This window comes from Scardinius erythrophthalmus (assembly GCF_964197995.2).
Source record: "Scardinius erythrophthalmus genome assembly, chromosome: 18".
Taxonomy (NCBI): domain Eukaryota; kingdom Metazoa; phylum Chordata; class Actinopteri; order Cypriniformes; family Leuciscidae; genus Scardinius; species Scardinius erythrophthalmus.
In genome coordinates, this window is record NC_138238.1 from 31,840,504 (window position 1) to 31,865,034 (window position 24,531).

At 38.3% G+C, this 24,531-nt stretch overlaps 1 protein-coding gene across 1 annotated transcript; it reads left to right on the plus strand.

The window, feature by feature from the left end:
• The first annotated feature begins 18,815 nt into the window (after positions 1 to 18,815).
• LOC308706770 (uncharacterized protein) lies at positions 18,816 to 22,735 on the plus strand. Its single transcript, XM_081392600.1, has 4 exons — positions 18,816 to 19,021; positions 20,836 to 20,929; positions 21,218 to 21,305; positions 21,395 to 22,735. The coding sequence occupies exons 1-4, from the start codon at positions 18,865 to 18,867 to the stop codon at positions 21,725 to 21,727; spliced, it is 672 nt and encodes a 223-aa protein (XP_081248726.1). The 5' UTR covers positions 18,816 to 18,864; the 3' UTR covers positions 21,728 to 22,735.
• The last annotated feature ends 1,796 nt before the right edge of the window (positions 22,736 to 24,531 follow it).

A 24,531-nucleotide genomic window follows, 5' to 3' on the forward strand; every position in this document is an offset into this window, starting at 1 on the left:
TCGAGTGTTATAGTGATACAGTGTCATTCTGCATAGCCACTTAAAGGTGCAGCAGTACAGATATTAAAGGGCATATAGTGACATATTTTGTTGCACTGTATTAACGTCAATTATTATTTTCTGTACTGTACTGTTGTGAATGATGACAATGAGCATAGCCTATAGTATTCCTTTATTTGTTTATTAATCAGTTATTATTACCATTGCATTATTTCTTTTTCTTTTTCCCTGTTTAGACCACATAGCCTACACTCGAACTTGTATATTGGCATCCTGATCTTGAAAATAAAGCTGATAAAGGATTCTCTGGCCGGAATCTTTCTGTAGTGCTCCCATCCTAAAACGAACCACTAGTCCATATACAGATACTTTGAAACTAAACCGCCAGAAGGTGGCGGCAGGCGACCGTCTTAATGAGCGAGTCATTCAGTGTTCAAATGGCTGATTTATTCAGAATGAGGCAGTTTATGAATGGGTGATTGAATCTTTGACTCAATCGATTCGATCAAAACGCTGAATCATTCAGTAAAGAAACATGGCTGAGTGTTCCTGTGAGATGCACAATAGTTCTGCTGTGATCTTTGTTTGGAACTATTTTCGCTGCAGAACAGAACAAACAGTTGTTGCGTCTAAAATGTAAGTGACTTAATTTTAACAATTTATTTATTGAACTGTTATGAAATCAGTGTCTCGGTTTCAATCGTGATGGTATTCAGGAAAACAACACTCGACTCCGGTCGTGTGATGGTTCTTAACCAGGGCCGGCGCTCCGCACACGCACATCACGCACTGCGCGTAGGGCACCAAGTGCTTGGGGGGGCACCAAAAAATCTGGATCGTGAAAAATCATCACAATAGGGTACTAGTATAAATAACAAATAAAATATGTCTAAAGCATGTTAATATTGGGTTTAAGTGGTCGTTCAATGAGGCCTATTATATGTTGATCCGACGAAGACTATGTGTGTATTTAAGTGGTCCAGTGGTAGAATTTTTGCCAAGCGTATCAGAGGTTCTGAGTTCTAATCCGCACTCATATAGTTTTTTTTTTTTTTCTCATCAAAACCGATTATGTTTTTTAGTGGTTGTATATCAGGCAGGGACACTTTTTGTGCTTTTTGTTTTCTAATTGTACCGGAGCGAATAGAGAGTCTCTCCACAACGGATTGAAACGCGCGTCTGAGTGAAGGCTGTGCGCGAGCCAGAAACAAACATAGTATCCGCGCCACTGATCGCTCGGCAACGAGCACTTTGATCAGTTGATTTAAAAAAACAACACATTTCAGCGCTAGATCGACTCTTATTTAAAAAACGAATTAAATGAATGCTCTGCTGGTTAACTGGAGATGTTTTGTTTGTTTGTATTGGTACATTCGTGCCGCGAGATGTTTCAAAAGTGGTGGGGACATGTCCTACCCGCAAATTACGCCTATGCATGTCCAGGGGCGTCGCTATAGTAGTGCAAAAGATCCGGGGCTTTAGCCCTGCATGGCTAATATATATATATATATTTTTAAACTTTGAAACTGCAATTAGAAGAAAAAAAAAAAAAAAAAAAACCACAATCTCAGTGTTTGTATATTTTCATATTCACAGAGTTGTCAAATTATGTACAGAATTATTATATTGTGCCTGACCTTTGCACTTTTAACTTTCTGTGTTTACATTGTTCAGTTCCAAATCTGTGTTTTTAGTAATTGTGGTGGTATTTGGTATTTATAATTTTAACCTTTATATTATTTATTTCTTTTCATGTTTGGTGCCATTGTTAATGTAAAATTATTTATTTGCAGCAGTTATTTTGGAAGTAAAGAGAACCTAACTAAGAAATTCTGAATGGTTGTTATTCCCTTGGGTGGGAGGGGAGGGGAGGGGAGGGGGTGGGAGGGGAGGGGGGAGGGGAGGGGGGGGGGGCACCACCAAGCATTTGTGCTTAGGGCACCCAAATGGCTAGCGCCGGCCCTGTTCTTAACTCAGGTGTCTGGATCCTTAAAAAGTCTTAAATTAGATTTTAAAAATTTAAGGCCTTATAGAGTCTTATTTTTACTTATGAAAGGTCTTAAATTTTCGATGGCAATTTGACTTACACATATCTAAATGTTTTCCAAATTAGAACCATCTCATTAGCGTACTTTTTTATTTATTATTTATTAGGCCTACAATATCACATCAGCAAGAGTGCCGTTTTCCCGTGCACAATTGCAAATGTGATTTATTTTATATAACAGTTAAATTAACAATAAATTAACATTGTGGGTTAAATTTTATAAACAATATTGTCAATATTGTTTGTTTTCCCTTTATTTCGCTGACGAGAATTTCAAAATGAAGCCATAGCAGTCTCAATGCAATAGACAGCGATGATTTTTTTTGACTGGAATCCGCGTTTTGAACGAATCAATTTAATGATTTAATGAACAATCACTTGCTTCTTTCCCGAATGTATCAGCCGTTTGAACAAATCGGTTGAATGAATGACTCCCTCAACTCACTTATTAAGACAATGACTTGCGGTCACCTACTGGCAGTTTTAGTTTCACATTTAAAGTAGGCTACCCTTTAATTAGAACGTTAAAATTAGAAATCAGTTCATATTTAACAATCTCACAGCTTTATTTATGCAATTGTAAATGCAGTGTAAATATATTAATGCCAAATCTGATGCCACTTTTGAGTCACCTCTGCACTGCAAAGATGGATTTTGATTTCATTATTTAATTTGACTGGTTACAGTGGTATTGTGTAATTATTCTAATAGAATTTAATTTGAATGTTAGAATTTGACATAAAAGGTGATGCATCTACAAATGTCCGTGAAAATACCCCTGGAAATCAATTTTAAGATGGCGAATATTACCCCTTAATAAAAATGTTTTCATTTCTGTCACTGCTGTGAACTGACCACTTCATAGAATTTGAAAAATATGAATATCTTCGTCAGTCAGCTGTCAACAGCAGGCCTAAACCAGCCATGGCACCAAGCACAAAAACACAATCAGTAAAATATTATCTAATTATTATCAACAAAACTTTTAAAATATCGAGACATATTTTGTCAATATTGCACACCCCTAATGCATGGTATTAATTTTGATTTCTTCGGGTCTTAAAAAGGTCTTAAAAGTCTTAAATTTGACTTTAAAAAGTGTGCAGAAAACTGTATAATAGGCTATGTTATAAATAACTGCGCGAGCCTCAACAGCGTAACTTTGATACTGTCAGTAGGCCTACATTAGGTAGACTATAGGCCTATTATCAACTATAGGCTATCAATCGCCACTTATTAAATGAAATAAAATCAGAATCATCCTCGCGTTTTTGGTGATACCCTAGTTATTTTGTATTTTATTTTTTATAAAAAAATATTTTAATCAGGGCATTTGTCCGATTGGGCCAGTACAATTCTCTTTCACTTGTCCCTTCAAAAAACAACAACCTGGGTTGTTTAAAAAAAACCATGGGTTTAGCAGGGGAAAACACTGTGTTTAGCAGGGTTTTCTGGGGGGGGGGTTGTGCACTGCAGGGAACTGTTACTCATTAGTTTTAGTGCGGTGTTGTGCTTATGGAACTGGGGAGGAGCAAAATGCAACACTGCATTTTGGGGTGGGTGAAGGAAGGATTACAATTGATTTTTATTGAGGTAGACGATTCCTTTTCTTGGACAAAACATCTCCAGCCTTGGAAAAGATCCTTTCACAACTTCGCAAGGAACAGAGGATGCAGGGGAACTGTTACGTGCTCAGACTAGGATATGGTGTTGTTTTTATTTTACTTTCACTTTCTCCGCTATCACCTCTTAGGGCGGTGCTGTTGGCTGTCAATCATCATTTCGACGGTTACGCCTGAATGGGCGTCCCTGTTATAAAAACGACGCAGACCAGGGGCTCGTTCTTCGTACGTTGCTTAAAACATCCAAGATCAAATGAGACATCCAAGATGATCATCGTGCTATAATCATGATCCGGCTAATTAGGTTCTTCGAACACTTGCCGGATATGATTAGTATCGCTGGATTGAGTTAGGCTATCTGAGATAATTGCGCGTTCATGCGCTGGTTTAAAAGGGGATATGTATCGATAGTAGAAACATTGATCAGCAACGCTGCTATTGGCTGTTCAGCGTGGCCAAAGAGCGCGCTCAGTTTTTTTCTCCTCAGCAGAGCAAGAACTAATAGTCGAAGTTTATTCGGAATTTTCATGTTTAATCAAAACGCCAGGGAACTCCTCAAAGTCTGCAAAAGCCAGGAGAGCGGGCTGGCTAAAAAAGTAAAAGTAGCAGACAATTTAAATCCGTTAGAAGTGGCCATGTTAGATGTTTTTTATCACTTATTAATAGCCTATATTTTTGTATTTTAATAATTGCATAATTACGTTGTTCATTGTAATGTCAGAGTCACCACACTAGAACATGGGAACAAATAAAAGTGAAGTACAAAAATATTCTACATAATGGTAATTTTTTGTTATATTAGCCTATAGTCTCTTTTATAAAAGGCACTGTTAAATAAATGGTTGTCTGTTTATAAAAGCAACCAAAAAAGGCTGAAAAAAAAAAAGATCTTAGTAGCCTACACTGTAAAATATTTTTTTCTGCATTAAATTAAGGCCCTATAGTAATTTCAACTGTTAAATCTTGAGTAATGATGAATTGCTTTGACTTGTGAAAGTGAAAACTAATAAACTTATGTTCATGTAAAAATATTTTACCATGAGTTATTGATCACATTTTTCCTGAGTGTAGTTCATTGTAATTACATTGTGTTTTCCTCTTTTGTGCACTTTTACAAAATACACACTTGTATCTGTTCCCAAGAAAGTGGTGGCTGAAATATGTGCAGTAAGTGGACATTTTCTAACTTTCCAAAGGAAAGAAAGTATAAGACTTTGTAATGTCCCTTTGTTTCCATTGCACTGGACAGTGAAATAAACCCTCTCAGATAACTGTCATATGGAGGAACTAGCCTACCTGCAAGTGCATAAATAACTTTACTTAATTTATACTTGTATGCTTTATGGCTGCAATATAAGTTGCAGGATTCCACATCTACAGAAAGGCCTACAGAAGAGTCTGCACAGACAGAGGAGACATAGGCCTACAGGTGGGCAGTGAATAGACAACTTTTCCTTTTTATTTGTTGCATGAGGCATGTGTCTAATATATCTTGTTGCAGCCACTTGACCACTGGCTTTTCTTTACAAATAACAATTGAAATAAAACTCAAGGAACTAAGCATATTTGTCTTTTATTAAACATTTAATGAAAAGTGTGTGTGTGTGTGTGTGTGTGTGTGTGTGTGTGTGTGTGTGTGTGTGTGTGTGTGTGTGTGTGTGTGTGTGTGTGGCAATGTTGTGTAATATGGCACATGCAACAATGTCACAGGCCCTGTCCAATCACAGCCTTAATGTTCAGGTAGAGATTATGTGAATATGTGAGATGATTATTTTCTGTGAGATGAAGCTTTAAATTAATAGTAACATTAACAGATGTAACAATGATCTATTAAACATTTCATCTGCAGACGACTTGTGGTCATGAACGTATGATCAAGTTTGGATGCCAAATGGCCTGGCTCCAGTGCTTGACTCACAAATTTTCTGTCTTGTGTCTGTGTTGTGTCAGCGCTTTGAGGAAAGCAAGTTAAATTTGGTACAGTACTAGGGTGACCACCATCAAACAAACCAAATGTGGGACGATTATAAATTTTTGTGGGACAATGTGGGACTTTTTTGTTGTTGTTTTTTATTATTATATAATGTCTAACTTAATAAAACCATTTGAATTCTGCCTTTCAGCTGATAAAAATTCTTTGTTCTTTAGTTCCTTCCAGAAAACACCATTAGCCTACATCACAATGTAACATAACATGTCTTTGACATGTCATTTAAATTCAACATCACTGAGCCCAAAGGCAGCAGGCATCATGCAGATAACTATTTTATAAACAGTTCTGACCAAGTCCAATTAAAATCCAACAAAATAAACAATGAACAATTAGAATATAAAACAACATGAAATTAGATCATTGACAGTCTTATATATTAAGAAACAAAAACTTTCATATTTTTAGAAGGTATGTGAATTAAAACAACCACAACAGGCAACAAGTTGATAAATTCTGTTAAATTAAATAGTTTAATTTAATTAATTATTAATTATTTAGTTATTTAACAATTAAGTACATTTTAATTGACCGAATTATCCATTTATTTTCTGATCGGAAACTCATGGAACGAATCACCGGTCCACATTTTGATTGACAGCAGTCACAACCTACTAGTGACCGTGTTTTCTCCTTTCTTTTCAACCATTGGATATGATTTTAAAAAAGGCTGTTGTGTTTGTACTTTTGACGAAGCGCTGTTAAATATAGGTGAAAAACTACACCGCAAAAATAATAAAATGCTTTCTTAAAGGGTAACTAAACCCTAAACCAACTTTTTTTAGTTAATGATCTGTAAGATTGGGGCTTTAATAGTGCTGTTCATTGATTCAAGTATTGTTTTTGACATTTGTGTTTAAAGTATTTTAATTTTACTAAATATGGTGTAAAAACGTCTGAGTGCTGCCCTCTTCAGGTTGAACAGTGGCTACTGCAGTTGAATTTTCCTATTGGAAGTTGTGGTACACTCTGACGTCAGAGGGTACCAGCTAACCACGCCCTTGCCTACAGAGAGATACGTCTCAGATGCACGCCCCCTCTCCACTGGGCTCTGCCTACTTTTCCAGCATTTTTCAAATATTGCCAGTGGGTGGAGTCAAGCTCTGACCAGGGGTTTAGTTACCCTTTAAAAAGGCAAAAGAACGCATGCACGTTTTCTTAATATGAGTATTAAAAACCAATAGACCAATGGAAATGCGTGACATTCTCAATATGCGACGTGCGGGACAAGGGGTGAAAATGCAAAGCGGGACAGGTGGTCACCACACTATTAATTTGAACTGAGATAGAAAAACCTACACAATAACCCCCTATCATGACCCTCAGACAGGGCCACAGCACCGCTTCAATGTGGCCCTCCGAAAAACCAAAAAAAATTCTCATTAGTATTGTAAGAAAACACTCATTTTACCAGGTCAAAAACAGCTCTGTTTTCAGCACGCCATTTCAGTGCATGTGTCTTTAAATGATAATGAGCTTTGCTCACCCCGCCCCCCTGTTATGCGTACACCGTTTTTAATAACACAAAAACCATAATGCGTTGTTCATTATAAACGTGGGATTATGAATTATATTGAGAACGTCGTACATAGAAAACATGCCGTAATGTACCTGAGTGTAAAAATAGCTGCATTCATCATGAAGCGTGCAAGCGATTTGCAAAGATTAATATAAATATTAATATAAAGGTTAATAAAACGTTTCACTCACTTCAGTTCTTCTGGAGGTGCAGCAACACGAATAGTTGGTACGGATCCTTTTTCCAGAAGCAGCTTTTAGCAAAACCAGCTTTATACTGACCTCGTAAAGCAGTCTGGTGTGTGAAATGATTCGCGCACACATGAAAGCATTGACGTTGATCATGGGGAATATTCCCTTCGAAAACAAAACTCAGCCACTGCGTCTTCAGCGGTTCGGATTTAGGAACATCAACATGACTGCTGTGATCGTTTTTACACCCAAGAACAGAACACCACAATCGCTTAGACGCCATTCTGCTCACAGACAGTCAGAGACAGTGCTCCAGCGAGACGCGCGGACTATGATTGACAGCTCGCTCACGAGCGAGGGCGGAGTCTGTGTTTGAACTGCAGCTGTCAATCGACCATCGTGGGAGGGGCGTCCGACCGTGTGACGTCACAGGGTCGAGCGGCTTGATTAGAGACAGGGGAAAACAAAGAAGATTAAAAAAACAAGTAATAAAAACTCAGTGAGTGTTTTAGCGCAATTTTCTGACGTCATGGGATCACAACACTAAGAGATAGTAAATCTTTTTATGTTTTTTTTTTTTTTTTGCGTTCCCGAGATTAGACCTTCCTTAACATAATGCCGAAAACCCGAAGTCTCTAGGTGGTCTGGTTGAGGAGGAGATAGAAGTGCAAGATTGGTGCGCACAGACAGAACAGAAATCATGAGTTAACAATCGCAATTTTGTCTGTTGGAAAATTGCGCTAAAAACACTGGATGGATTTTTATCATATTATGATGGTTGTGTACAGGCACTGCCAACACACATTTCAGTACAATTAACTTGTAAAAGTGCATGTACCATTATATGACCCCTTTAAAAATTAATAAAGGTTGGTTTCTAAAGTACTTCTTCCTGCCTCTATGTATTAGTGTAAGTAGCCATAAGTAGCCTAAATGGGATTCATTCAGACCTTAACATGAAGTATTTTACTGTTATGTGTCAACAAGATTCAACAAGACATTTTCACCTGGCTATACCCAATGTTTAGATCTGTTGTGGTATTTATGCAAATTAGCACATATGTAATTAGATTATGCACCGTTTGTCCATGTTAACAAACAATTTCAAAAAACATGTAATACATTTTTTGTTTGTCTTGAAGTAAGTAATGAACTCAATAATTGTCATGGTGATATCTAAAGAGTAAAATTTGTACCCTATCTTGTGTACCACACAAGAAAAAGAATGAATAGGTGAAACTTTCGAAACTTTCCCCAATGGGATTCTTCGGGGCTTTTTTTTCCTTACTCAGGACATAGGCTATTGAGGATACAAAATCAGTTGAGTGTGCTTCTGTTGCAATTTGTTCAACCTTTTTTCATAAAATGACTGGACTAATATTAGCCTATATATAATATTATATAATACTAATACAAAATCCACCCACAACAATACTGTGGGAAACACAGTAGGCTATAGGCTATAGGCTATATGATGGTCTACCTCCGCTTGTTTTGAGCCAGGAAAAACCCTGAAACCCCTGCAAAAGAGAAACTGCAAAAAACCCTGCTTCTGGTCCCAGCCAACCCAAGACTTCATCCACATCTCTATAAAGTTCAGCCAGGAACCTTGGAGTTGCAATTGATGATCAATTGAACTTCACAGACCTGGTTTTCATTGCCGTACGTCAATTTTGTGACCCGTGACAGTGGATAGACTTTTAAAGTTGTATTTTTTTGTGTTTGCTAAACAAGATAATTTGTTTTAAAATGCCTTTGCTGGGGAAGATAGTGGAGATCGAAAAAAATGGAGAAGATGGCACTGAATTTCCCTTCATAGTACCCTGTCTGTTCGGAAGGTCAGTAACATTTTATAATTATGGCTTAATGGCTGCATAGGGCCTTATGAGCAATTGCCCAGGGGCACCACGCAAATATTTCTCATATATTTCTCATTTTTGTCATGATGGCTGTGAATATTTTCAACTATAATGCTGTTAATGTACAGTGAGGAACATGAAAAACATTTTTTGTTATTGTTGATAAAAGTACTACAATAACACGCACACTATCATTGCAAGTAGAACCACAGTGCAATTTGTTTAAAATGTCAACTAAATGGTAAACATTTCCATTGTTTCACGTAGATCTTAGATAATTTCAGGAAGTGCTTTGGCGCCAATTCAAGTTAGAGAGACAAAAACTGATTTTTGGTAATTTGTAGTCAATAAATGCATTGATTTATAATATTTTTATAATACACTGACATGTGAATGTAGTATGGATATGTAGTTGCAGCAATGTTGTTTTTAAAAAATAAAAATGTGCTAATATTTGATGATTAGCGTGGTCAACCAGTTTTCTGCCTTTGTTAACATATGGTGCCAAAATATAATATGTTAGATTTCAGGTAAGTCACTTGAGTGGCACAGAGTGTACCATATTAAGAGTCATATTTTGACTCCATATTTTGTTAGCATTCCATTGACCCTTTAATATTTGGTCACTTCTTTACGATAGAAATGTTACAGCCACTGTAATTTCTTCAACAATAACATATGGACATCAAAACACACACTCTCATGAGGGTTTACATTTTTATTTTGAAGTCGCGATGAATTAAAAGTTTGCATATTTAGAAACATATTGATGTATTCTCCTGTGCTGGCGTAGATTTATAGATTATTTACCTTACAAATCTGGTGAAATGGCACACATTGCATTCCCATATGAACGTCATTAAGCAACCCAAATGCAGAGATGGCATTTGTTAAACGAGCTGCCGAGACACGCATCGAAGACCCGTCTACTCCAACTCACCAAAAATAATTCCAAATATTCTCATAAGATGTCAGGCCACTTTTTCATTTCATCGCCCCACAGCAGGTATGATAAATATTAACCATCACAGATTCACGGTGTTTAGAAGTGTTTTGTACATGATGCACCCATAACATGGCTTATTTCGGCTAGCGAAACAGAAGTTTCGGCTGCGTCCAAAATCACCAGTGGGGCAATCCAGCACCCAAAAACCGTGCCACCCCCGGAGGCCGCCATTGGCTAACAAGCCTTCACCTGCCGTTAGCATTCCATTGACTCCCATTCATTTTGGCGTCACTTTGACAGATAATAGCTTTACATCTGAGGCGTTTAAAGGCTTTATTTGTCCATTGTTTATTTCTAAAGAAACACGACAATGTATAAAAGGCTCCATTACCTTGTATCTTACGTTATGGCCCCGTAGAAGCAGTTTTTGTAAAAATAGGCTAATGATTGCGTCATAACCACGCGACTCTCTGGAAATTACCATATAGATAGGAGAAGAAGCTCGCAGTCAATCGGGGGGACGTGGAGGCATAAAGTCCGATAAAGTCAAGGGAGAAGCCCATAGAGAGTCATAAAGTTTCTCCTGCTCCTAGCTCATGGACAGCTCCTACTCATGCTCTCCGTCTCTGCAAGATTCGGAAGGGAATGATTCAGATTTCTCTTGGCACAGCTACTAGAAGACTTACAACTGTCAGACAGGTTGCTCACGTCACATCAACGTCGTCAAGCTCAGTTTGAGTTTGCGCAGTACGCTCAGCCATCAGGAAGTGAGTGCTTCTAAATTGACTTCACTGTTCTCCGTTGAATCCAATTATGTCTATGTGCAGCCTCCCCCTTTTCCCCAGGCAGTTTTAAGCCCCTGTTGTTCCTGATGCGTCCAGCAGGGGGAGAAGGATATACGGCGAAATATCATTAAATCAACGCTCGAAACTTACACATTAATAACCGTCCTGTCAGGGGCGCAACTACCCAGTGTCAGAGGGGTATGCAGCAACAATTTTGGCGCCTGGCGCCCCCCCCCCCCCCAAACAAACAAACAAACAAAGAAATAAATAACTGTGCCATGTAATGAGTGAGGAACGAGTGATAGTTAACAGATGAAATAAGTACAAAATTGTCATTTATTAATAAAATTGAACTATGCTTCACAGTGATGAATCAACTGCTGAGTGGACCTCTGTCCCTCTAGGGCTAGGGGGGTTCGGGGGAATGCCCCCCCGTAAGAAAATTTTGTGCTTTTTAAATGTTGAATTCATCAATCTGGTGCACTTTGAGAGTTCAAAATTAAAAGCTCCAACCCATATTCAGTGTGCAAATAAAAAAAATTAAAAAATCAAACCTTTTTAAGTAACAGTGTCTGTCTACATTACAATAATACATAATAATAATAGTTATAATATTAATCCCATAATAGCCATATATTGTAAAACAAATGCACTGAAAAATAAAGGAAACTTTCATAATTACTTTCGTACTAATTTCTATACTTAACATTAAAGATGTGATTGGGCCAGCCCAGTGTCAATCAAGAAAAGAACCAATGCAACCTTTCAGCTGATCTGAAAAATGTCAAAAAAAACTAACGCAGACTTTTTTTTTTTTACCAATGTATTACAACGGCACTAACCCAGCGCCGCCAGTTAAGCAAAACAAAACAAAACGAATGGGTCGCCGATGTACGAGTTTTATGGGCCGTTAAGACAAAGACAAAAAATAGCCTAGTATTAGATGTATCGGCCCAAAAGCACGTCGGCCCACCGGGAATCTCCTAGCCTACATGCGTGGACGTCACACTTTAAATTCTACCTGTTGCCTTTGACCATCCACTTGTTTAGCTGCTGGCACATCAATTGACTTTACCCTCTTTCTTTTTCTATTTCTATTTTTAGTCCCGACAGCTTTTTTGCTTTATCCATCCTCTTTTTCGACCTGCTCGCTCAGCGCTCACGGCGCCCCCGCCTGCTCGCGATATTATCCCCCCCTCTCTATGTCCAAATTCTATGATGGAATCTTATGAATATCCTATTCTAGCCTGTTAGTCCTCTAAAAAGTTATATAAGATTGAGGAAATGCAGAAATTATTTAGCAACGCAGAACAGCAGCTACGTATAGATTAAAAAATAAAAAATAAAAAAAATTACCATCGCTTTGGCGCCCCCCCTTGTGCTGCGCCCCTATGCGCCGCATATAGCGCATACCCACTTTTTGCGCCACTGCGTCCTGTCCATAGACTTTGACTAATTTAGTGTTTTTTGTTCATTTAAATATAAACTTTCAGTGAAATGATCTTGCACTACGGATTAAAATATCTGTAGATATTCAGTTGGGCATATTTAACCCATTAGACATACAGCACCGTGTAAATATGGATCCCTGATTAAATATCTGCTGTACTAGTATTCACTATTGGTCACCATTGGCACTACAGCTACAGAACAGTGTCCTACAAAGCATTTTATGAAGACAAACACAATTGATCCCTTTTCTAAAATTCCAAGGGACATTTTAGAAGAAAGAGACAATATTCTTGTTCACAAAAAAGTTATTTATTAACACCATTAATTAGGATGACTTCCGTAGATGACTGCCCTGTGGCTTGCCACTCTTCTTTAACTGGTTTTCTATCCTCCTGTCAAAGTGCTACTGCTCACTGATAAAAAAAATAAAAATAAAAAAAAAAAAAAAGCAAAAGTTGGATAGTGGTAGAAAAAAATGGTTATTTGTAAATAATGGCATGATGTCATGTTTGACCATTTTTTCCTTTATAGGGTCCTTACAGTACCTTATGTCAATGACAGGTCCTTGCAGACATTTTTCCTCAGCCTCCAAGATGGACAAATGTCCCACAAAAGCCAGGGCACAGATGATGGACCACCAGAGAAAAGAATTGAGATTGATCACACCCCAAATAAGCCAAGCATAATTTTGCATGTTTAATTTTTTACAACAAAATCAAAAGTGCCTTTTCTATATTAACCACAAAAACGATTATTTATAGAGCAATGGTCTCACATTATAGATAAACTATTTGACATTAAAACAGTGACACGTAAAAATGTGAATCTGACATGATGCAGAGCACAGCTAACACACGAGACCTACCTCTGGAAAAAGGACATCCATAGTGAACTTGATCTTGTCACTGTGGGTGTGTGTGGGTGTGCTGTCCAGAATTGATGTCAGGTGAATGTGGGTTGCATCAATTTGCTCCTGATCTTGAATGTACAACGGCACAGGCACTGTATTGGTGGAACACTTGGAAAAAGTGTCAACCCGCTTTGATTTCTTTTGGCCACTGATGATTGGTCACTGATGCCACTGACTTTGCAAGGAAAATAGAAAATGACATTAAAAACATGTCCATGTATGTCTCTGTAAGTCGTTTATTTACTAGAAAAGCTATTGGTTTGGAATGCAGTTAAAAGAGATGGGTGTTTATAGTTTATACAAGTTTAGAGAGAGAGAGAGAGAGATTTGCATTATAAGTAGCTAAAGCAAACACACACCTTTATGAGAGGTGTGTGATCAGAGTACGATAAAACTCGTGCACATAAATTTTAGTCCAGATCAGTAAGCTATTTTAAGAAACAACTCAAACCAAAATCTACAGTAGCCTGCATTCAAACCATATGGGACTAAAGTTTTTAATGTGGGTTTTATCATGACGTCGGAAATAGTAAAAATATGTTAGTGAGTGTGCAGTTCAACTCTTTACTTGGAGAGAGAGAGGCATACATATTGAACATTTGCCTATTATAAATGTGTATTTTGTGTGTTCACACCAAAAAAAACAAGTTCCAATATCACTGTTACTCCAGAAACCATGTGGAGTTTGTTTTAATGCAAGGATCAAACAGGGTCTTACCATCTCACGCAAGCTAAAGACAGACAACAAAATAAAATTAAAAATAAAATTAATTTTGAAAAAAAATTTTCCTGCAAATATATATACAAGCAACACGAATTGAGGTATGTTAAATAATGAACTTGTTGTTTAGCAATGATGCAACAATTATTATTTATAAACGATTAGCTAAGGGTTGATATCAATTCATTTATATATAGGTTAATAGATGGTACAATTTAGGCTATTTAGAGAGACAATAAAAATGCGTAAAACTGCCTGGGCCATATATCTGGCGGCTCCAGGTCTGCGGCCTCCCCATATAGCCATTTATGGGCATGAAGTAGCCTACGTGTATTCGTGGGACATGTTACAGGACATGTTATAATTCATGTTAGTTGACGGCGGGACAGAGTAATGAGCCAGAAAAGCATGTGTGTCAATATTATTTTATTTATTTATGATTTCCTTTTGATTAATTCGTAAAAAAAAAAAATCGATTATTGACAGTAGGCTAGCCTATAAATGGAACACAAAGCCCTTTTAACAAGTAGGCCTAGGCCTATCAACAATTATTTGTTTGTTATATTATCTGCAATAATAACAAAAACCTGTGGAGCAGAACTATCAATTTATTCATATAGCCTAACTTTATTCAGTTTAATTTTCTGTTGATTATAGATAGGACTATATACTTTATTTAGCCTATTAAAATTAAACTGACCGTTTCCATTGATTGTGAAGTCAGACATTGAAAATGGCAGATCGAGCGCTTGGGGCTGCATGTTAGCAGAGTAAATCATACATTATTACAAGGGAAAATATTAACACATGAGGGAAATCATTGTTGTGTCCATGAAGATGTGAAAAAATAGGCATAAATCTAGCTTACACATTTATCCAAATTATTATACGCCTGTTTAACCGAAGCTAATTTGGGTGGGTTTCTCCTATACAATGTCACTTCTCTGCGTTTTACGGCCCTGATGAGAACGTCGGCCTCCTCGGCTGTGAACCGCTCCTGGTGTGCACCTGGCAAATCCGCCGTTATAATAGCAATCCGCCATGGAACAAGCGCGCCTGCTATTAAAGGGAATGTGAGATGTCGCTCTGATTGGTTTATTTCACGTTACGCCCAAACCACACCTATGAATAATGAAGCTACTTCAGACCAACCCATTTTAGATTTGCGTCGGGCGCAAGAGTAATTTATCCTGCCGGTATAATAGCAGCAGCGCCCAAGACCCGCCCACAAAGTTACTTGCATTTCGGGCTTGATACTTGCGTTTCAGATCGTTAAAATAGGGCCCAAGATCTGTCTGCTCTCCAGCCCTGCCTCTGACAGCATTTGAACTTGTCTGTCATCTTTTTTTCTTTTATATGAATTGTATCCTATTTTCCGTTATTACAGTTAAATACACAAAGTGATATGGAAATGTAATGCGTTCAAGACCTGCCCGGAATTACTTTAGCCGTGCGTTTCCCTGAAAATAATTGCACACCTTAGAACATTCGTCAACGCTGCAGATGTTAAAAGTAGCCCTAAACCGGTCAAAACTCCAGAACTGGATATTGAGGATTTTTGGGTCATTCTAAATGAATATATTAATGGACCAGCTATCCCTCAAAGCTTATTTCATGCAAGTCAGGAAGAGAAACCTGTTGATGATATGCCGTCTGTAGGGTCCATGACCCCCTCATTGACAGAGAAAGGTGTAACTCCGGTCTCCCAGAAGAAGAGAACACCCTTGAAAACGCCTCAAAAGTTAAGTGCTGGTGAGGTTGTCCAGCAAATTCTCTTAGAGCCTTTGAATCATTCAGTCAAGAGATTCATTCAAAAACGCTGATCCATCCAGTAATGAAACAAGTGAAGTATTTATTAGTGAACCATTGATTCATTCAAACCGATTTAAAAAATAAATAAAATTCATTCAAATTAATAAAACATTTTAAATAGATTGCAGCAATTACATTTTGTCAGACCTCTGGTAAATTACATGTTATTTTTAGCTGTCTGTTCAGAATAGTGCGAAACGTGATCTCTGTTTGAAACAAAAGAATCTTGATTCTCAGTTTATCCAGTATCGTGCAGCTCTATTTAGAAGTGTTTTCTTGGCATGTACACCTTTTGTCAATTAGGTAAATGTTGCAAACATATGCCGTTATTTAAAAATATTTCACCATAATTTTTTTGGTCCTGCAGATGGTACTTTAATTAATGAGCTGTGCGGCGGAAAACAATCTCACACCGAAGTAACGGTTCCAAAAGCAAAGAGAAAGCGAGTGTCCTTTGGTGGACAGTTGACCCCAGAGCTATTTGACAAACGTCTGCCCCTGAATTCCCCCCTCCGCCGCGGGGCAACTCCACGATACAGTCTGGGACCTTCCCAGAAACCTCAATCTCTCCTACGACGAGCATCCACCATTGGTCTTTTGGTAATACTTAAAACCAATTTTTAAGGACAGTAACATTTATCTATTGAAAACTTTCAAAGGTTTTTAATGTTTCTTTATTTTCAGGCTCTTCGACTTGAAGAAACTGTTCCAGATGTTCAAAATAGTTCTCTGAAGAAAGCTTCACCCAAACGTGCTGCGAAGATTCCATCACCTGCCAAAAAGTCACCGGGTACCAAGGCTAAAACTCCATCACCAAAACATCAAAAGTCTGCTAGAAGAGCATCAACTTCAGCTGTTGAGGCTGCCAGTGACATGTCTTTAACGGAGACACCCAGGGTGCAGGGGAGGTTTTCAGTCTCTCGCATCAGTACTCCATCGCCTGTCCAGGACCAGGAGGAGAAGTCTGAAGTACAGTCAACCGTTGTAGAAGACATGCCTCAGAAGTGCGAAACACCAAAGATACCCTTAAGGAGGAAGAGCATGAAGTCTTCTGAAAGAAAAACTCCTAAGAGTGCAATTAAAAGTGCACTTGATGTAATTCGTTCAAGACGCAGTGGAGCGTCATGGGCTAATCTAAAAGGTGAAAGATTTAATCTGGTTATATTTATGTTGTCCTGTTTTGAAGTTTTAATCTTTAATTGATTTAGATGGTTTAAATAAATATTTAAAATGTATGTTTGTTTCTCTGTTTTAAGTGTTGACCTCTTGGGCTGATATTGTGAAGTTTGGTCAGATCAAAGCTCAAACAGAAGTTACAACTAAGAAAAAACCCACAAAGAGCAATGTAGTCAAAAGAAATGTGGTACCAAAACCCAAGGTTAAATGCAAAAGATTCTTATCAGTCTCAAAAATATGTTTCCCATAAGTTTTTTTGTTCTGATTCATTTTTCTCATATCTGTTGATGGTTTTAGCTCATTGAAGGGCTGATTAATCTATGACTTAATTACAAATTACATTTAATTACCTATGCAGACACCTGCACAGAGGTTGAAGGATGATATCAGCATTGGGCATACAGCATCTCCTGTCACCATTGTTGTTGGCAAAGCCCATGTGAGTACTAACCAGTCTTTTGGTGCTGCACCTAAAATAGTCACCAACATGGCACTATTCAAAAAGGACATGAAAATGGATGAGGACTTTACAGGTTTGTTCAGTATTGAAGAAAACAATGTATGTAATAAATGTTCTGTGAAATTGTTAGTTCAAATTCTAAATGTGTTGTTAGGTGTTGCAGACATTTTCAAAACGCCAGCCAACAGCAGGTCTAAGAATATTGTTCCCATAAATAATGAATGTCCCGATATGCCTTTGGATGAGATTTCAGTCATGAGAACACCAGAAGAATTGGGTTAGTGTTTTGGACTTGTCGCAAGTTAGTTATCTACTGTGTATTGTTTTGATATCATTGATTTCATGCCCTTGTTTTTCACTGCCCACACAGGTGAAATGATTGTCTCTCCAATAAGTGTGATCTCCACTGCCAAATGTGGACAGTACAACAATGAAGCAGTAACACAACTTATTTTGGACAACCAGGATGGTAGTTTATTGGAAGATGAAGGTGTTTCTCAACTCACTGACAACTCAAATGAGGCAAGTGGCCATGACATCATTCCAGATCAAGAGATGTCCCCCAATGACCAAACAGAAGAAGAGGCTGCCCCTGAAATGGTAGTCAAAACCCCAAAACAGAAAGCAGCACCATCCTTGTGCCTCACTGGAGTAAAGCGACTCATGAAGACACCCAAACAGAGGGCTGAACCAATTGAAGACTTGAGAGGAAAGCTGTTCAAGACCCCCAAGGAATATAAACCTCCCCAGGAAGATAGTCTGGAAGGCATTAAGGAACTCCTAAAGACTCCCAAATACAGTGGAGCTCCAGTAGAAGACATGGCTGGAGTGAAAAGAGTGATGCAGACCCCAAAAGAAAAGAACAACCCTGTACTGTGCGCAGCTGGTCTTCAAATTAAAAATGACAGTATGTCACATTTTTTTGACTTTGCTGCTAAATCACCATGGAAATCTGAGCTACCAAAAACACCTCTTGCAAAACCTCAGGTTGATCATGAGGAAGCTCCCGCTGCAGATGTTAAAAGTAGCCCTAACCCGGTCACAACTCCAGAACTGGATATTAAGGATTTTTGGGTCATTATGAATAAATATATTAATGGACCAGCTATCCCTGATAGCTCATGTCAAGCAAGTCAGGAAGAGAAAACTGCTGATGATATGCCGTCTGTAGGGTCCATCACACACTCATTGACAGAGAAAAGTGTAACTCCTGTCTCCCAGAAGAAGAGAACACCATTGAAAACACCTCAGAAGTTCAGTGCTGGTGAGGTTATCCAGCAAATTCTCTTAAAGCCTCAGTCTGAGGACAAAACTCCTAAATCCCCAAAAGGAAGGAGAAGTGTTGAATCACAGGATCAGAGCCTTGATCTCCAAATGCCTTTGGGCCAGCTTCAGACTCCAGGTCTAATAGGCAAGAACACTGAAGTGAAAATGTCACGAAGAACATACGAAAGATCAAATTCTGGCAATAGGTCTGAAGTCCAAGGTGGTCCACATGAGATTAAAGCAATATCTAGTTATAGGATCAAAGGTGAGACGGAGTCTTTTTCTCCACATGAACACAACTATTTTTAACACCCTAGAAGTAGAGATGCATAAGTAATCGCACACTCAATCTTATTCCTAAATGACAACAATTCGCCTCTGTCTATTAAACATTTGACAAAATCACAACGGAACATTCAAATCTGTGTTTGCGCTGCTGCTGACCCAGAGAAAGCAGTTATTATGTGTAGGTATGAAACAGCTTCACAAACAGTATTTTCAACCACACAGTACCGTTGTTTCTGTCTTGCAAATATTAAAATTATCACAGAAGTACTGGGATAAAAGTTTATAGTTCGGATATAAACACTGATGTCTACGATAGCGACATCACTGACATCAGATTGAGCGGAGCAGAGCGAGCGTTTTCAGTACATTCCTATGGAAGTGGAGCTTCACGCTCACGCAGTGCATTGTGGGATTGAAAGCATAGAGAGCATCAAAAAGTTGGGCAGTTCAAGTCAAGTCACCTTTATTCATATAGCACTTATTACAATACAGATTGTATCAAAGCAGCTTCAAAGTGATAACATGAAAATAATACAACAAAGAATGTTTCTAGAAGAAAATTGCGTCATCGTCCACCTTAAGTAAGGCAGATCAATAATATTGTTGAATATTAAATGTCCCCAACTAAGCAAGACAAAAGCCAAGGCAACAGTGGCAAGGAACCAAAACTCCATCAGGTGACAGAATGGAGAAAAAAACCTTGGGAGAACCCATGCTCAATCAGGGGCCAGTTCTCCTCTGGCCAACGAGCGAACAGTGTATGATTAAGATTCAGGCGGCATTACAGGTCAGAAGTCAGATTGGATCAGAACATTCAGAATATTATCCAGTTCCATCTGGTTGGAAGTCGGAGTCATCACACCGGTATGGAGACGAGTTCTTGACTTTATGCAAATATCAAGCGTAAAAAGCGGTCGGCAGCAAATTGCTGTGAGGTTCGGGTTGTGACATCTGTTTTGAGAGTTTGAAAATATGCAGATTGTGCCGGAGTTTATGCTGGATTTAGTGCGTAAATAATTGTATTTACAAATTAGACGCTTTGGAGTTGTTATATATTTTAAATATTTCAGTTTGGATGTGTTCATTGTGATTATACTGGGTAGGTTTACAAAATTGTATAAAATTGACATAATATCTGTACTTTTGGAAACAAAGCTTGCCTATTTTTACAAATCTCGTGCATCTCTGATGATTATATTGTCCGTGTGTTGAAATTTTTTTTTATTAAACACACTCGCAACAGACACAACCCAAAGCGGAGGTGTTATAGCGTTGTCAGCGGCACTGAGCAGAGTTTTGCCACTGTAGTGGACACAGACTGTTAGAGCAATTCACCTTTTGTAAAACACTTGGCGCTTCAAACAACAATTGTATCGATTACATTGTTATGCCTCTAGTTGGTGACAAGTGACTGTTTATAACATGAGCTTTGTCCCAATTCAGAGGCTGCGTCCTCTGGAGAGTCATTTAAAGTGCGATTGCGTCACATCGGCGTGACGAAGGCTGGATCCCAAATGGCACACTTCATGTGGACTTGCGGTCTCGTGGCCTCAAATTACTCAAATGGACTCAAGGCCAGGTCTACACTTCTTAGGTCTGCACTTCCTGAAGTCTCCAAGTGTGAACTTGAAGGAGGTCCACAAGGCCGGAGTGTGCCATTTGGGATCCAGCCAAAGGCTACCCCGATTCTAAAGTGACTTCAATGTGCCCTTCATTTCTCGGTCAATTAAGGATACAACTGATGGACCCTTCGCTTGCAAAACTTGTAATATATATATATTTTTTTTTTAGGGCTCCAGGTGCGGACAGCTGAATTCATTAAAATGAGGGCTGACAATGACCATTTATTTACCGGGAACTATAACTCGGACAGTGTAGCTTGGGGGTAAGGCCTATTTCATCTAGGCTCTCTTGTGTATTATAGCAAATAGTCCTCACCCTATACAAAGCCCACAACAATAAGACAACCAGGAGATAAGGCAATAGTCTTTCACTTTGTTGTTTTTTGTAGTGCTGTCATGCAAGGTACGTTTACAAATGTTTTAACCAACTTTGAGGACTTTTGTATGCATGTCCTGTTGTGTCATATTTTGTAATGTTAAGATTGCATTTATGTCAAGCTTGCGCCCATCTTAATGTTTTTCATAATTCTTTCCTTTTTCTCTTGTTTTAGGACAGTTCTGAAGAAAATGGGCCTGCTGGGGAAGGCCACTCCCACAGAGGCCAGAAAAAAATGGAAGTACTTACAAAAAAAATACAAAGTAAGCAAGTTAATTGGCACGTCTTTGCTGAAATTTATTGTGCTGTTGTTGTTTTTGCTAACAGTCATGGTTTATTTGCTCTGCCGTAGGATTGCAAGCGTAAGGGAGCGAGTGCTGAAACTTGGCCGTGGTTTGCCCTCATGGATGAGGTGTTGGGACAGAGGCATTTCACCAACCCCCCTGTCCTACTTGCCTCCTCCTCTGAGGACACATCAGGGCCAAGTTCAGCAGTGGATGACGAAGATGAGGAGGAGCCACGATCACCACCAGCCAAGAGAAAAAGAGGCCATGTCGATGAGCTGGTCGAGGTACTTAAGGAAGACATCAATTTTCAACGAGAGGTTGAGGAGAGGAGAGCACAGGAAAGCAGGGAGAGAATGGACCGACTATTTTCTCTTATTGAGAGAATGGTTAATAAATAAAATTAAAATGTTAAAGTTGGTTAATGTTAATGTTGGCGTTAAAGTTAATGTTGGTGTTAAAGTTAAAATGGGTTCATTAAAAATGTTTTTGTTTTTTGTTTTTTGTTCAATGTCACTTATAATTTCTCAATGAAACCAAAAAAATATTTCTGTAGTTTATTTGTGTGATGCAAGTTAAAAATGAAAATTGTATAGACCTTATGTAGCCCTGCCCCTTTTCAGCGCTGCGCTTGTTGTCTTTTGTCTTCCGAATTGTATTTCCACAGCGATCTTAAGAATTTATGAATGAACTGTCTGTTTTAAAATCTTCCTGGTCTACTGACATATGTTAAGAAATCTGCTTTAAACATTACAATGCTCGTGATAACTTTCGTTAACTCTACAATAAGTAAATCCACTTCACCAGCTAATTACTCTTCCACAGCGATGCCATAGAAATATGCAGAGCTACTGCTAAAACGGAAGTTCAGAGACAATATTCTAAAGATGGCTGCGCGCATGTTTTTCTGGTGCATAAGGTCTATATAAGTTGTATACTGTGACAAGCAGGACGAGGCTGAGGGCCGTGAGAGAACAGCGTGAGGCCGGTGTTCTGAACTATTCACCGTGTCTGAGAATTTCGGTGACACTGGGCAGAGCTTACATGAATATTCACAAATTTCCTGTTTTATGCTAAAGTGCCACTGAAAATATTAGTGCACGCTGCTCGGATATTAGAAACTATTTTTCAGCACTGAATGAAGTTCATTTTTCTTCTTTTTTTAATAACTGTTTATGTATGCTCGATTCTACATTGGATCATGTTATATGATTTAATTACAGCCTCTGATTTGCCAGTGACTTATTGTTATCAATTACACTCCGAGCACTGAGCCAACAGCCATTGAGTTAGTTTGTTTGTTTTAATTATATAGGCTACTTCTGTTTTGCTTTGATGGTCTTTAAATTTGTTTCGTTTGATGATTTGTATAAGTGTATCTGTGGTAGCATAATAAATATTCAGTGGTGATTATTTTGTCATTCGCTGTTGCTTTCTCATTTGGTAACCTGCCATTGGAGGTGGAAATAGATGTCCATCCTCAACTTCCTGGAGCCATATAAAGACAGGGACACCTCTAGCAATTTTAATCCATCTAGACTGGCATCTATTATGGAATGCGTGCTTTTCCCATATTGAACCTATTGCCTTTTTTCAATTTCACTCCTACATTTGCTTCTTACATCTGCCTCCATTTTTGAGTCCAACACCCATATCTCAAATTCAATCAACAAACGATACATAGCCTACATAGCCCTACTTTCTTTTTCGACAATCTGTTACATTAGGAAGTACGTCACAGTAAGAGAAAAAAAAGATCTGTTGATACTTTCATTTCATCATGACTTCAAGCACAATTAAAGCTCCAATCTAGAATTTACAAGCATAAAATCTGATTATAATGTACAGCAGTGATGTTACTTTTTAGTGCTCATTTAACCTAGCTATTTACTATTTGAAAAACACAAATACTTGCCTAATTTAGACATAGGTGTTTTCATTTTTGATTACCTACAAGCCCAGCAATGTTAATATATAATTAATTTAAGTTATTTGTTCATGATGCTATTGAATTCCTACTCCAATACAGTATGTAGGGTTAGGTATCAGTGGTAGTCCTGTACTGTTTAGGAGATGTCTATGTCTACGTGATGTCTTGTGACACATGGGTAATGTTTCTATACTTAAGTGGCTCCCTGTAAAGATGGCATTATGCCCAAAAGATGGACATATGTGTCTGACATATATTTGAACTCTGTCTCTTTCCTTGAACCTTTCTATAAATAATTGGTTGAATATACTTTGCCACAGGATCTAGGTTTACTGGTTATTTTAGCATATGGGCAGGTTTACTTTCACTGATGACGGGATTTGAGACATTTACTACAGCATAGTATAGTATGCTAGCTCTCTTGCAGTTGTTATTCAGAATTTGCAATGCACGAAGTTGATAAAATAACCAAGCCTGATGTCTACTCCTGACAAATTCTTTGTGGGATCACAGAACAGTGACTCTGTGACTCCGGAAATCAAGATATGTAACGATTCTGGTGTCTATTCTGATTCCTTTAGGGTGCAAGATGTCATTAAAATTATTTGCTGATGGTATTTCTTTATTTTTATTAGGCTGGTATTAGGATCCCCTACATTAAGTCTACTAAGAACTTTCAAGCTCTGATTCAAACTTTCTTTGTCCTTTTATTCTTGCATGTCCTTTATTGTAGCATACCTCTTTTCCTCCTGTTCTTTTCTCGCATCCATAATGTAGAGAGTGGATCGCTACCATTTTCACTCTTCAACCCATATAGACAGATGTAGGAGTTTTTTAAACAACTTCAATTTCTCATACTCGGGCTACTTGGAAACATGCTATTGAGAAAGCCAAAGCCATGCCAGATCCTTGGGCTGAGTTCCATCTGGAGGAAATCGAGACAGATCGCTGTACTCGATACAGGTGAGTGATTTTGAGTCCCTTTGGATGGTTAACCTACTCAAAGGGTTGAATCCATAAAAAGAGCTCAAAGAGTTGACGCCATCAAAATGCAACACATGAGCAGAGTTGGGGAAGGTAGTTGGAATCTGTAGACAGCCAAGCTACAAGATGTTCAACTACAGCTATACTCCCACCTACCAACAAACATCATCTACACTGCAGCTACTAAAAAGGTTCCAGACCCATAATGTCATGACTGAAGACAGGAAGCAACTGCAAGTAAAACTCTTTATTGAAGACAGTAATATAATAATAGTCCCAGATATAGATGCA

Bases quoted from the DNA above. Each gene is read 5' to 3' on its own strand.
- LOC308706770 (XM_081392600.1), top strand. From the start codon at position 18,865: ATGCCTTTGGGCCAGCTTCAGACTCCAGGTCTAATAGGCAAGAACACT. The intron at 20,930-21,217 runs GTAAGGCCTATT...CTCTTGTTTTAG, and splicing joins TCGGACAGTGTAGCTTGGGG to GACAGTTCTGAAGAAAATGG. The intron at 21,306-21,394 runs GTAAGCAAGTTA...GCTCTGCCGTAG, and splicing joins ACTTACAAAAAAAATACAAA to GATTGCAAGCGTAAGGGAGC.